Source organism: Scatophagus argus, chromosome 20 (assembly GCF_020382885.2).
Source record: "Scatophagus argus isolate fScaArg1 chromosome 20, fScaArg1.pri, whole genome shotgun sequence".
In the NCBI taxonomy this organism is placed as follows: Eukaryota; Metazoa; Chordata; class Actinopteri; family Scatophagidae; genus Scatophagus; species Scatophagus argus.
The window spans coordinates 1,946,869-1,960,930 of NC_058512.1; the positions used below are offsets into that span (position 1 = coordinate 1,946,869).

A 14,062-nucleotide genomic window follows, 5' to 3' on the forward strand; every position below is an offset into this window, starting at 1 on the left:
ATGTGGTCCAGATGATGGTGTGAAGCAGCAGTGGGCTAAGTGCACAGAGTTGAAGGAGGCCATTTTAAATGTGAATCACAAAATCACCTGGTGCTAAGGCTGGAAGTGGGAGTACAGAGTGCTGCCGTTTGTTCAGGATTTCATTTTTTTGTCGTTGAGTGGTCGCAGTTTTTTTCCTCATCTCAGTTGTTGAAATCAGCTAAATATTCAGCCATGACTGTGGAAATAAATTCTTAGCAGCAGTTCCTAACAGTGAACTCCAAACTCCTCTGTTCAACTCTGACTCAAGTTTCCGCTGTTGTCTTCCCACAACAATATTTCAGTGTAGAGTGAACACTATAGCTTCTGTTCCCTGTTTGTTAAGTAAGTATACGTTTAGCGTTTATCTCTTTGATCCATAGATGATTAAATAATGTTATTTTATTCAATATTAATTTTGAAGCTAAAATGATACTAAATAGAACCTTGTTAAATGGAAAAAGTGGGACCTAAGATTGAACCTTGGGGGACACCAAAATGACTTTTAAACTGACTTTTCATCAGTATAGTGTGATTAATCCAGTTCATAACTTAATGGTCGTTTTTAGAGATAGTGTATTTCTTTCCCTCTAATTACATCATTTCCAGATGGCAGATGAAAACTCTCTTAAGATACTTTCAAGATATATGTATCATTTCCATTAAAATGTCTCAAAATGACCAGACATTTGCGATATATTTTACGTTGTGTACTTAATTATCTCAAATGTTTCCAACAATGTTCAAATGCATTTCTTTTGGACACCAGTAGATATTGTCTAAGCATTGTTTTATCAAACTACTTTATTTCCAAGGTCAAGAATCATATTCTGCACTAATTCCTAAACTTATGTCCTTGTCAGAGATTAAGTAATAAAGACCACATAGACTTCATCCTCTCAGAAAAAAAACAAAACAAATTTAATCAAAACAAAATTTTGATTCATTAACAAGTTTATAAAACAGTGATTTTAGTTACATAAATAAATCGATCAGTGTATCAAATCTTAGTTTCAACTTCATGAGCACGTTGACATAGTTGTACAATCATATACCTAACGCAATAAATAAAAGGGAGCATATTTCATTTCTAAACAGAAAGGCGCTACTAACAGACAAGAGACGACACTGAAAAACAGATGAAATGAGCTTTTAAAGCAGTACAGAGCCAGTTCAGTTAAAAATGAAAGACACTAACAGGTTGGCGTATGAATAAAGTTTGGTAGTTAAAACTCCCATTTGGTTATTTTAAAGCATTAAGACAAGGCAAGAAAGAAGGCTGTTCTTGTGTGAGGAATTCTAGAGAGAAATAAGAATTTAAAAAAAATGAAAATAAATCACAAAAAGCATTTAAAAAAAAAAACGTGGAACAGTCGAGACCTACAGTATAGAGCAACTTTCTGCCCTGCACAAAGCCGAGATGTCAGAAGAGGAGGCATGGACACCGAGCGTAAAACAGAGCTTTGTTTGGGGACTGAATCACTGCAGCAGGAGACACGAGGGCAGATTTCACTCCACTGGAATATCGCAGCAGTTGCCAGCTATTATGTTGCTGCTCTGCCTCCACAGTCGTCCCTTTCTCTGAGCCCTTCAGTCCTCAATACGCGTCTGTGTTGTGGAGAATACACACTTTGCTTGTCCACTTCCTGTCTTACAACTGGCCACTTTCTGCAGTTCATTACATGTCTGCAGAGCCAAACGAGCCGGCGTGTCCTGCTGTTTTAACTGGCCCCTGATGCGACGCAAGGCGAACGTTTTTGAAGTCCTTCTGATATGTTTTGTTTTTTTCTCATTTGTTTCAAAAACCAAAAGTACTGCAGCTTCAAGTATTGTGCCTTACATAATATTCTGTCATAAATTAGTTAACATATACATTTTTTTTCAATATTCAGACATATACTTTCATATATACAGGACAATAAAATGCTTTTGTTCTCTTTTTCTGTCTGCTTTCTGTTTGAAATCCCTGAGAATGTATGTTGACAGATGCCAAGTTTCCACAAGAGCAAGCACTGTGACAGTTCGTGTGACAGACGTGTCTGCAAAATAAGCATACTGAATGTTTGAGACAACACTGCAAAGCCAAAACAATCAGCCTAAAGATGGCAGAAACAAATATCGAACCAGTAAATGATTTCAGATTGTGAATCTTTCTTTCACTTCACAGGGCAGATGGGTGAGGACTTGGCGGGGGCTGGAGAGTAAAGCTGGATCCTTTTAAAAGAGGTACTTCAGATGGAGTTTCTCCATTTGGTTTAAAGCCGTTTGTCTTCTCTTTGAGGCTGTGAACGTTAGCTGGGGGAAGCAGGAGTGCAAGGTGGACATTTTGCCACTGGACAATACAGTATATACTCAGTGTAAAACTCTTACTCTCTGGTTTTCATATGTATAAAGGGAAACACACACAAACTTCCACAAATTGACAGTGTTCTCCCTCTGCAAACTTAATAGTTTTATACACATTGATTCCATTGGCTGCTCTTATGGTTAACAGTGTTTTGTTTTGTTTTTGTTTTTTTTTGTTTGTTTGTTTTTTCTTAAATTTCAAACTTTTTAGGAGAAAATTTACCCTAAAACACATTTCACATTTTATTCCTCTCATCGGTCCAGTTACTGTTCCAACAGATCAACCGAGAGTCCGTCTGTGCTCGTGCTCAGTGTGACTCAGAATGAAAGGGAATATTGACTGCAGATGAACATGAACATCACATTCAACCCAGCAGTGCCGAATCATAGGAATAACATTTGCATGAATGTTGTTTTGGGAGGATTTTCACTTCAAGTTAGAAAGGATTTAAAAAAAGAGACTCAAGTAAAAAGAGCAATTTGGTCACTGAATCCTCTTTCAACCGAATCTCTCTCGAACAAGCATCATGAGTTTCTTCTTGCCTTTGTATATCTGCTTCAGGTTGTCTATGAACTGTGTGAACTGGATGTGTCCGTCGTGTGCCATTAGAAACGTCTCTCTGGCTTTACTGAGGAACTCGATGAACTCGCTGTAGTGGCGTGGGCTGATGTGTGTCAGCCGAGAGTGCGTTGTGTTGATGTAGGCCCCGATTGTGGCGTCCAGTAGCTGCCTGAGTGGAGCCTTGTCCAGAGGCATCAGCTTCCCAGAGTTCCTGCGACTGTGCAGCGCCACCATGCCTGGCGTAGTTAGCGTGCACCGCCGCAAAATGTCCGACAAGACGGTGGCACATTTCACGCTCTTCACCACCAGGGGGATGACGGACGCCAGTTCGTTTTTCCCCAGCGAGTGGCTGAGAGCACACGCCCAGAGCACGTCGTTGATCGCCGGGTGTGTGTCTTGGTTGTAGCTGAGGTTCAGGTGAGTCATGGCTAATGTTGCTAGTTTGTACGCCCTCATAGGATAACCGCGGTGCTCCATGTAACGTGCTATTGTAAACAGCTGAGTGTAGTTCATTCCTGTGGCGGCCGCGTCCAGTACAATCTGATAGGCTGTCTCGAAGGCAATGTGGTCCTTCTCGCAGAGTGTCAGAGCTGAGAGGGCACAGTTTTGGGGGTCCTTCATGGCACACTGCAGGGCAAGGGTGCGGGCGGAGTTGGCCAGGTTCTCCTGCTGGTGGCAGTCCAAATGCAGGCGGACGATGGTGCTGTTGGACATGACCGTGCTGGCCACAACGCTGGTAGCTTCGGTGGGGGTGAAGAGGGTGAACCAGCTTTGCATGATGCTGTCCAGCGCGAACACACCTAGACAGACAGGAACAGAGATGTGCAGGATTTAGATCTGACCGATTGCTTTTTCTGTTTGGCTCTCAACTTGATTTTGGTGTTCCTCAATGTTCAATCTCAGGTTCCCTTTTTTTTCCAGTTTTACATGCTTGTAGGATGTTCTTTCACTCAAAATATGGCATAGCCTTACATTATACAAAACACCATAATCGAATCCATAATGATAAATGTGGAGACAGTCAAAATTCACGTAAGTGCCAGTAATGACAAATGTGTATTAATATGCCACTGAAATATAGTACTCCTTCTAGACTGAATACATTAAAAACAATCTACCACTATGGATAACAAGTCATAAAACTAAAAACTTAAAAAAACTATATTTTCCCGACTGATGCAGTATTCAAAACAGCATATCTGTATTTAATATCTGCAGGACCTGTGCTCAAAACCCTGAAAACTTTCCAGAACAGAGTACGTCAGCAGACATACAATGCCTTTTTAACCATCTAATTGGATATTCTATTTCTAATTTATTTGGCCTGGTCCCACTCTATATCACCAGCTGGCATGTTCTCAATGAGTCCATTCACTCTCTGCCTACAGAAACAGGGGCTCCTTGTCACTCCCCCACATTCTCAAGAACTCATCTGGGAGGAGGCTTTTCCCCCTACAGAGCTCCGTCCCTCTGGACACAACTTCCTGTCCACATGAGGCCCACTTAACAAACCAGAAGTCCACAATATTCTATAATAACTAGGCTGCCAGTCATTCCTTTTTACTTCCTTCCCTCCTGCTGAGAGACCTCTGAAATCCACTTTTAACAGGTCTTGTGAATTTTGTCCTGGTTTGTTTTTAATCCAGTGGTAGATAGTAACTAATGATATTAGTGCTGTACTCAGACATTTGTTTAGGTCAAATTTTTCTTGAATTTCCCATTGAGACCTTGCTTTACCTGCAAACACAGCATATATTGTGTACATATTTAGTCTGGGACATGTTAGATTTAGCCACAGTCTTTTAGTATATCATGTATGATGCGTTCAAGTGCATTAACATACATTTTAAGCGGTTTCTGCAATAAAATAGGTCAGACATCAAAAAGACAGAGACATCAAAAATTGAACTGGAGGAAGTTTTCAGGTAGCTGCCAGAGTTAGCATTACTAGCTAGCCAGCTACAGCTGATAAAATCTGCTTTTGAAAGCAAGCACCAAAGTGATAATCTGCCACAGTTACTTAGCTGCATACGTGTCACGTGAGGGTCAGTTACTTCTGGTGTGGAAAACCAACTCACCAGCCTCAGTAGCACATGTGACCAGCCATCGAACCATCTCTCTCCTCCGCCAGTTCAAGGTAGACAGGGTCATTCTCATCACCTGTAAGAAACACATGATGAGCTGTGGCTCTGCGCGCTATGCAGTATGAAATGTGCTTGTCTCTGTTTTTGTTTTTTACCTGAAGACCCAGCTCCAGGGACACTTTGAGCAGCGTGATGTCTGGCAGGCTGTCCATGAGGGTGGCAATTTTGAAGGCATCCTGGGCCAGTTTGAAGATGTGGGATGCAGAGTGGATGCTCTTCTGGATGGACTCTAACACTGTTTCTAGTCTGCGAGCGTCTCCTGATAACACAACAGACAGACAAGGTCAGTCACTTCTTCAAGAGTGGGCTCAAACATGGCTTTTTGTTCGCATACGTGGCTGCTGGCTGTCCTGAGATGTTCAAGTGTGACAGCAGGTTGTGTGTAGTTGTGTCATTTCAACTCAGTCAAAAAGAATTCTGAATTGTCCATTTTAGGTAAAAACTTATCTGGGTCAATGTTAATTAATTTTATTACTACAAAGTACTGTTACAGCTGAGAAGTGCTGCCAAAATGTGATTAATGAACACGGTTTTCCGTTTGTTCTCTGCTCTGACTGTGAAAAAGGTAATTAAGTGGATTCTTTGTGGTATTTAAAAAGGTCTCAAATTTAATTTGAACACTGCAGAAATCCTGTTGGGGCCTGATTGGTCGTGGTGTTTCTCTGCTTATTAAAAACCTGAACGTACCTTTTGCAGCAGTGAGCATGGTGGAGGCCAGTTCACACTGCTGGGTCTCAATGTGACTGAGAGTGAACCAGCGAGGGAGGCGGTTGGACACCACTGACACAATATGGGGAGGCCGAGACAAGTCGCTGGAGGGGGCCGTGGACTCCAGGACCGGCAACCTGAGCACAGGGAGGGGAGAGGGGGGCTTTATTAGTCCCTTTATTGCACATTAGTACACAGGAAGTGATCTGTCCACCCAGAAGAGCATATGGTGAAGGTAAAGAAGTTATCAAGGTGTAATGTTTCTTTTATTGCATCAATCAATAAGTTTTCCTCCACACCTCAGCTCGGGTGGATCTTTGCCTCAGGCCGCGGACTCTGAGAATAAGGCTGAGTGTAAAAATAACAGCTCAATTCCTCTTCCTCACAGCACACTCCTGTTATATCCTGTTACAGCTGCTGTGATACCACGTTTCTAATACCCCTGCTTTGTGATTCAAGTCTGGGATTTAAAAAAATTAAGATTTACATATCATAAAAATCAAAGGAGGTTAATTTGGGCAAGAGGAAATAAAGTTTCGTAACACCCGTGGCGGTCAGGGAGGAAACCAACAGCATGTATTTATTATTCACACATTTTATAAAACTGGTTTTCAGCAGTGTTGAATTATTTAGTGAATATTCCAGCAAAAGGAGGTTTTGTCATTAAACAGTGCCCCAGATAGCTCCAAAATCTGCCTCTCTTTTCCCTCCCTCCCTCCTTGTATCCTCCCATCACAGCCAAAGTAAGCAGGGCAGATCTGCATCTCTTTGTCTCTGCTTCAGCCCTCCGTCCAACACTAAAACTGTGTTGTTGTTTTTCCCCTCGCCTGTGCATGACATTTTTCCAAAACACTTTCCACGCTGCGTGAATCTTAAAATGCTCTGCATGTTGTTTCAGTGCGACAAACTGAACTACGTGACAGAAAAGTTAACTTTTTGTTGCCTCAAACATTTTTCTGATCTCTCGCCTTGATGTTGGTACAACCATCCAATCACTTCAAACCATTTATGTTGCTGATGTTATGTTTTGTTTTTTTGTTTTTCAGATGACGTCACGACTATAAAACAGCGATTTGGTCAGCTGGGCTGTCAGTTTAATGTACAATATCTTGTATGCTTTTGTTGGACGGTTTGCTGGATAAATAAATAAATCATCATTAGTTATGTTGAAAATGCAGACTTTGGTGCTTTTTTTAATCCTCCTTTACCGCCTTGAGGGTTGAGCTTAATTGAGAAGAATCTCCTCAACAACTTCAAACTGTCTTTCTCAGTGTTTCATAGTCAAATTATCTTTGTGTATAAGGGATGAACATAGAGATAATAAATGTATTAATGTAATCTTAAAAGGCAGTACGAGATGCTCATTTATCGCTTCTCTCTTCATTCCACTCCCGAGTTTAATCTGATAACACTGAACCCAGACTGGTGTTCAAAGTGTCACAGACTCGTTACTTGCTGTGACCCATTGACACAGATAAAGATGGCCGACATGTCTCCACTTCCTCCCAGTAAACAGAAGTGAAGCCAAAACATTCCGGATACGAGCGCTGCCATCTTGTTTTGGTGACGTCATTGGGAGTGCGATACAGATGTTTTGACTTCACTTTTGGGGAGTTCTCATGTTGTCCACCTTTATACACAGTCAATGGGTACGACCTCGCAAAAAGTTTAAGTAACATAATGATATGCACATCTAAAAGAGATCTCTGGTTTCTACTCACCGCATGGCTCTCAGTGCAATTTTGTATGCCAGTTCGGCGTCATGAGGTAGCAGGGAGGTGAAGAGATACTTGGCAAACGTGTGCATGGGGACGCTTTCCCTGTAGAGCAACTCCCCCAGACCACTGTAAGGACCAGCTGGAAGACACACAAGGCAGAGGTTCGTTCATTCTGTAGTCAACACGAACCGAGTAAAACCAGATTTCAGCATGCACAGTAGTTCACGTGTGACTGGACGGCGACCTTGTGTGCGAGATCATTTCCCTGCCTGATTACGGAGTTCGATATCGCTGATTGAACACACAGGCTGATCTGCACAGGATGACTCAGCAGAGTAGCAGAATGATGATCACTCTGTTAGTCAACCTCTCAGAATGTACACAGGCAGTTCAAACAGTCAGTGCTAAACATGAAAGGAATGACTAAGGTTGCTTTAAATTCATTTCAGTATTGCTTTTCTGCAAGACAAACAAATGAAATCACTAAATGTCAACTTCTTAAAAGGATGAGGTTGGCATTTTTCTACCTTTTTTTGTCACATTTTATTAAAAGCGTGAGACTGACAAAACAGCTTTCACAAGCACGTCTTTTTAAATGTTTATGACTGGTTATTAAGCGTCTTTGGGTCGTTTATGTTACATGACATTGACATTGTTTGATTTATCTGGGAACTATTTTCAGCGGTGGAGTAATCGACGTGCTCTAGTGAGTCTTTGCGGCCACTTTCTTTCCAGTGCAAAACATTAATAGTATTGATACACCGGTCAGATTACAAAACCTAAAAATGAACCGGGGAAGCAGGAAAAAGAATGACAGGAGACATGCAGATGAAGTATTTGTACCTATTTGAAATATTAAATGAACTTTTTGATGCATTACTCCCAGAGAAAGTGTATTTTTACACCGCAAATGTTTGTTGTTGTTACAAATTTAGAAAATGAGATCTACAATCAAGCATCAGCGGTTCAAAATCCAGTGTTTGTCTGAGATTCATGAGAAACTAGACTTTTAAAATATTCTGAGAGGACAAAACATAAATTTTGACCGTAAAGCCACATGTGACAAGATAAAAATGGCCTCGATGAGCCACATCTTCCTCACACACACACACACACACCCTGACAATCCAAACAGTACACTCACAACATTCAGAGGGTAAATGTACACAAACGCACACCTAAGTACACAGAGTTAACGCAACACTGCACACACGCTTAACGTAACAGATAATTAAAGTGCTGGCTGTGGTTCGGGCTGTGAATCTGACTGTGTGTGTGTGTGGATGATGTGTCGCTCAGTAGTTCAGTGGGGAGCAGTTAAAGGAACAGTCTGACATTTTGTTAACTGGGAGCGGAGGGTTAGGTGAGAAAGAAGGGAAAAAATCAATAAAACTCATATCTGTACAGTAAGACTAAACAGGGAAGCAGCTAGCCAGGCTAATGTGTAATTATGTTTTTATTGTCTTACTACGAAAGAGAGGTTTGTCTGGATCTTCACTCACCCTCGAGCAGGATGACAGCTTGTTTCCGGAAGATCTTCACCAACGTGTTGTCTAGATTGACTTCCTGAAGCCTGGCCAGCAGCTGCTCCTCGTTGCGGCACACTTTCTCCTGTGCGTAAAGGCCATCTGGCATCATCCTCTGCTGCCCTAAGCCAATCAGAGCCATCTCCACAGCCAGCGACACCAGCGACTCTCCTTCCTCCAGGAAACGCTGCGCTGGGGAAACGGGATGCTCCGTCTTCTTACCTGAACCCTGGGAGCCTGAGGGTGATGCAGAGAGAGAGGAGGGGGGAGACAGGGTGAGAGATGACTAAGGGAGGAAAAGTGCTCCCTTCAGGCTGTGGATTGAGCTGAGTATTGATAAATCTATTGATCTATTTGTTCATTCTGGTGTTCCTTTTCAGAGTGTGTATTCTCCTGAGGATGGTAATCATGTGTTTTAATGGCTTAATGATGTCTTGGCAGACCTCGCACTTCATCCCGGGAGGGTTAACGGTCCCTGATGAACACACACACAAATACTAAAGTCCTAATAGAAAATGTGCTTAACTTTTTTCCATACAAAAGTTCCAACTCATCAAGACAAACAGCAGCCGAGAGCAGACGTGACGTTATATTTCTTTTCCGGCTGAAGTATGTTGAAAACCGTCTGGCTGAGCTCCCTGCATAATTAATGCATTTTAATTGGAGTGTTTTTCCTGCTGCATTTCTTATTCATGAGCTGTTATTGGTGGATGACTGCAGGCCAATCAGCACGTCTCGTGTCATCACTGCCGACTGCGACCCGAGGGCCTGCAGCTCTGACAGGAAGACGCAATCACTGCAGTGTAAATGTTTGTCTGCTGGAAAGGACCCGTGTACTCAGTACTGTACCCAGCAGCCATTCTGAGGTATGTGACGTGAGCACTTCCGATTTCTGACACGTACTTCTACTTCACTGCAGTACAGAGAGAAATACTGTTGTCCTTTTCACTATTTTAGAGATTTTTCATAAATTGGAGCCTCCTGCCCTGTTGGAGAGGAAGTTTCATTTAAATACCCGCTTGAGGCCCAGAGAGGGCAAACAATCCAGTATTCCCTAAAAACAGCAAAAATGTTGCAGATTTGTGGAGCAGAACTTTACTTTTTCTTCACTTATTTTGCTATTTTATCTAACATTTATGATCTCAGAACACCAGATTTACTTTGATGACCCTTTGTAAGGTATTTTTTCACTGTTGTACTGGTACTTTGACCTCAGTATCTGTGTACCTGTACCTGAGAAGTCAAGGAGGACCGTGGCTCCATCCTCGCTGCCCCGCGCCGCCTCCATGAGGGTGCTGAACAGTGTGCCGATGGGGTCCAGAGGGTGGCCCACCCAGCCCTCCAGGTTGGTGACTGATGTTGCGCCTTTATGGAGCAGCTCTGCGGTCACACACACACACACACAAGGTCTGGATGAATTGTTTTGCAGCTTGTAGCAAACTACACTCATTTTAGGCTGTAATTTCTAACTTTATGTTGAGTAGCTGACGAAAGAGTCAGGGGCATGTCCAGAAGGGGGCCACCCCAAGTGCAAGCCTATTATCCTAAAATATGATTGGTTGACTTCCTGCCACACCTGCCTAAACCAGTACCCTTCTGGGCCACCAAGAGCTTTGATTTTTCCTAGCTGCTCGTTCTCAGTGGTGGAAGTTATTTCAAAGCAGTTTTGAATGAAGTGTAAAATGAAAAACAAGCAAATTGTGCTCGAGTTGTTCCTTAGACTCCAGTCTTGAGTTTTCAAAGTACAAAGCTTTGTGTACAAAATACATCACACCAAAGTCCTGCCTTTCTTCTGCACACTTTCATCTTCTGCCCTGGACAAAAGCCTGAAGGAGGAGTCGCTGACCTTTTTTGTGCGCCTGGAAGAAGTCCAGCTGTTTCTGCTGCTGCCTGCGCAGTGTGTTGACGATGGCGATGGCCAGTCTGAGTGCTTCCTTGGGGTAACCGTGAGATCTCAGGGCGTCCACTCGGGCGCACGCGGTTGGGACGTGTTCTGTGGGAGACGAGGCAGAAAGAAGACAACTTAGCTTGATATCCACCCACTGTTTCTTGTTGTGAATTAAAATCAGGCGTCGTCATCGCCTCACCGTGCCACAGGGGCCACCCCCGGGCGTCGAACAGCGAGCTGTCGAGGTTGTAATGGTAACAGTAGTTGGCGCAGTGGTCCTCGGTGATGATGTGCTGCAGGTGGGGGTCCTGCCAGTGCAGGTCGCAGGCTTCAATCGCCCGCGTGAACACCGTCCGATGAGGCCGAGTCAGTGAATCTGCGAGAGACAAACACACGACTCTGACAACCTCCGCCTTAGCAGGACTGAAAAACGTTGATAAGCCCACAAACGCGGGGCCATTAAGGACAAAACAGCGGCAGTAACGTCAGCGCATGTTTTATTACCACCTCAGAGAAAACGTTCATGTGTCTGTATTTTCTCTGATTTACTGGTAAAAGCTGGAGGACCTCAACTGTGTTATTAGGCTCATTCTATTAGCCACACTAAAAAGGTAATAAGGCTTGCAGGCAGAGAGATTGAAGGAAGGAGAGTTGATTAAAAGAGAGGGGGGAGGGGGCAGCGCTGATACAGGAGGAGGAGGAGGAGGAGGAGATGCTGCAGGAGGGAAGAAAAAGAAACCTGACGAGGAGGTGTGACGTGGGGGAGGCATTGGGAATTAAAAGGCAGAGAGGCGACGTCTCTTCCTCCTCTCACCTGGGTTTCCAGGGGGGCCCTGGGGCAGAGCGTTGGTCAGATTGGTCAGCTCGCTGACATGGTTACCGTCCTCCAAGGGACAGACGTCCACACTGTTCCACCTGCGAAGCTGACGAAGCCAGAACTCCTTCTGCTCGGCTTTGTAGTGGGGGTTCAGCACGATGCACATCCACAGGGCGCCTGCAGAGACAAAAATAAGAAATACAATGAATGTAGACATGAATCATATGCTCATTTATGCAACTAATGATTGTCTTCAATACTGATGAATCGTTTGACCTACAAACTAAACTCAACTTCATTCTTTTGTGCCCAAACATATTTAGTTTACTGTAAGATCAGGAAGCACAGTAAAAGAAGCAGAAAGCATAAGATGTGTTGGCATTTCTGCACAAAAACTGGCAAAATGGTTGACAGTTTTCTGTCGCTGCACAAATCAATTAATTGACTAATTATTGCAGCTGCTAATTTGATTAAGTTAAGCTCCCCTGCAAGCTGGAATTAAAAACTTCTTCAGTGCTCTGCAGTTTTCTGCTCGATCACAGAAAAGAAAAGACCACCAGTTTTTGACAGTTTATTAAACAGATAATTTAGTTTTTTTTATGATTTATTGATTTGACTGTAAGACTTTTGAGATGGAAAATCAGTTTATCAGTAGCAGGTCATACAGTGGCTCTGAGAGAATATTCTGTTTTTGCTCATAGTTGCAGATTAATTGTTGAAGGTCCATTTAAAAAAGTTCAGTAGTGACCTGCTGTGATCATCTGAAGTGTTGGTTAAAAAAACGTGAAGACTGTCGGTGCAGACTGGAAAAGGAGGAGAGAAAATCAGAGAAACGGGAGAAGCAAAGGGAGTGAGATTAAAAAAGGGAGGAGAGGTGAGGGAAAGGAAGGGAAGGGGGAAGTGAATGCAGGGAGGGAGGCTGGGGATGGGGGGAGGGGACAGGAGGAGAGAGGCTTTATCCTCCGTCTCTTTGTTCGGGCTGCTTCAAGGACAACGGCGAGGAGGGAAAACAGAGCGCCGAGAAGAGTGATGTCAGACACGAGTGACGAAATGCAAGAGCAAGAATCTCTGTGGTGGTGGGGGGGGGTGGAGTAAAGAAAAACAAAAACAAAAGCAAAGGAAGAGGAGGGTGGGAAAGAAGAGAAGTGTAGCCTACAGGCTGTTGTTATTTACATGTTGCATCACGGTTTGTCTGAAAGGGATTTCCTTCACTTTCCATCACAAGCAGATTAGCTGAAGTCATTTCTTCAGCTGCCGACCGGCTGCTTTATCTTTCCGTCTGTTTTTCTGTGTGAAAGACGGAGAGCAAACTGCAGCATCCTATCTGTGAAACACCAGCCAGCAGAGGAGGAGCATTTTATTCCAGTTCATTCTGCTCTGGAGCTGCCACGATAAGTCGATTAGTTGTCGATTAATCGTTTTAGTCATTTTTCAAGCCCAAATGTTAAACATTTGCTGGTTTCAGCTTCTTCAATGTCAGGATTTGCTGCTTTTCGTGGTCATTTCTGACATTAAATGAAGTCGTTGGGTTTGGGACTGTCGGAAATCAGAAGATGTCACTTTGGGCTGTTGTCAGTTGACTAATGAGTCTCAGCTCTGTGCTGTCGGGTGTTTGATGGATGTCATGGCATTACTGGGTGAAACTGGTTCATCCAAGCCTGCGTGAGCACAGCCTGTATTTTGTTTTTAGGAATAAAACACATTTGACCACGAGTATGACCTGGAGATGTGATCTAAAAGGTTTTAAAGACATCTTTCTTTTCACGTTTCTTTTTTGTGGTAACACGCTCCTGTGAAGCTGTGTGTGTGTGTGTGTGCGTGCGTGCGTGTGTGTGCGCGTGTTCACACAGTACCGAGTTCATCCCACAGCTGCCTGTACTTGTCAGTCATGGCGGTTCCCTGTTGCCTCCACAGCGCCAGTCGGGGGTCGCCCATGAACTGCTCTGTGATCAGCGTTAGCATGCGCGCTCCGTTGGAGTCCCTCATCTTCAGCATCTCTCTCACCTGCGGAGACCGAGGGGCATTGTGGGTAAGCGCTGCCGTAGAGCCGGCGCGGTGCGATTCGACCGCCTTTGGTTTGACGTGACTGCGTTACCTTGCTGAAGAGTAAGTTGAGCTGCTTCCCCGAGCCGTGGTACCCGCCCTGGGAGAGAAAGAGCTTGACCTGCTCCTGAACCTGCTCCTCGTCCAGATGCCAGCAGTTCTCATCGTCCACGCTGGCGCCCGCCGTCGGATCTGGAGCTCCTGCACCCAACAAAGGAAGTCAGTCAGCGACTCATTATGTTCAGCTAAACGGCTGCTGGTTTTCATTATTAGTTTACTACATTCCCTGGTG

At 43.8% G+C, this 14,062-nt stretch overlaps 2 protein-coding genes across 3 annotated transcripts in view; one reads left to right on the forward strand and one right to left on the reverse strand.

Moving 5' to 3' along the window:
* LOC124051262 (membrane-associated phosphatidylinositol transfer protein 2-like) overlaps positions 1-6,953 on the forward strand; it is an 81,582-nt gene extending 74,629 nt beyond the window's left edge. For both annotated transcript variants that reach the window (XR_006841799.1, XR_006841798.1), the window contains exons 3-6: positions 2,186-2,244; positions 5,172-5,353; positions 5,767-6,013; positions 6,825-6,953. The gene's annotated coding sequence lies outside the window, so the exon portion shown is untranslated. The remainder of the gene's footprint in view (positions 1-2,185; positions 2,245-5,171; positions 5,354-5,766; positions 6,014-6,824) is intronic.
* The window catches only part of zswim6 (zinc finger, SWIM-type containing 6), a 36,634-nt gene continuing 23,487 nt past the window's right edge, over positions 916-14,062 (reverse strand). Inside the window, exons 3-14 of the mRNA XM_046374474.1 lie at positions 13,823-13,971; positions 13,581-13,731; positions 11,725-11,904; positions 11,110-11,286; positions 10,869-11,015; positions 10,256-10,402; positions 8,999-9,259; positions 7,500-7,635; positions 5,758-5,915; positions 5,166-5,329; positions 5,005-5,086; positions 916-3,726 (exon numbers count right to left, since the gene is read on the reverse strand). Of these exons, the coding sequence (XP_046230430.1) occupies positions 2,864-3,726; positions 5,005-5,086; positions 5,166-5,329; positions 5,758-5,915; positions 7,500-7,635; positions 8,999-9,259; positions 10,256-10,402; positions 10,869-11,015; positions 11,110-11,286; positions 11,725-11,904; positions 13,581-13,731; positions 13,823-13,971 (2,615 nt within the window). The 3' untranslated portion in view covers positions 916-2,863. The remainder of the gene's footprint in view (positions 3,727-5,004; positions 5,087-5,165; positions 5,330-5,757; positions 5,916-7,499; positions 7,636-8,998; positions 9,260-10,255; positions 10,403-10,868; positions 11,016-11,109; positions 11,287-11,724; positions 11,905-13,580; positions 13,732-13,822; positions 13,972-14,062) is intronic.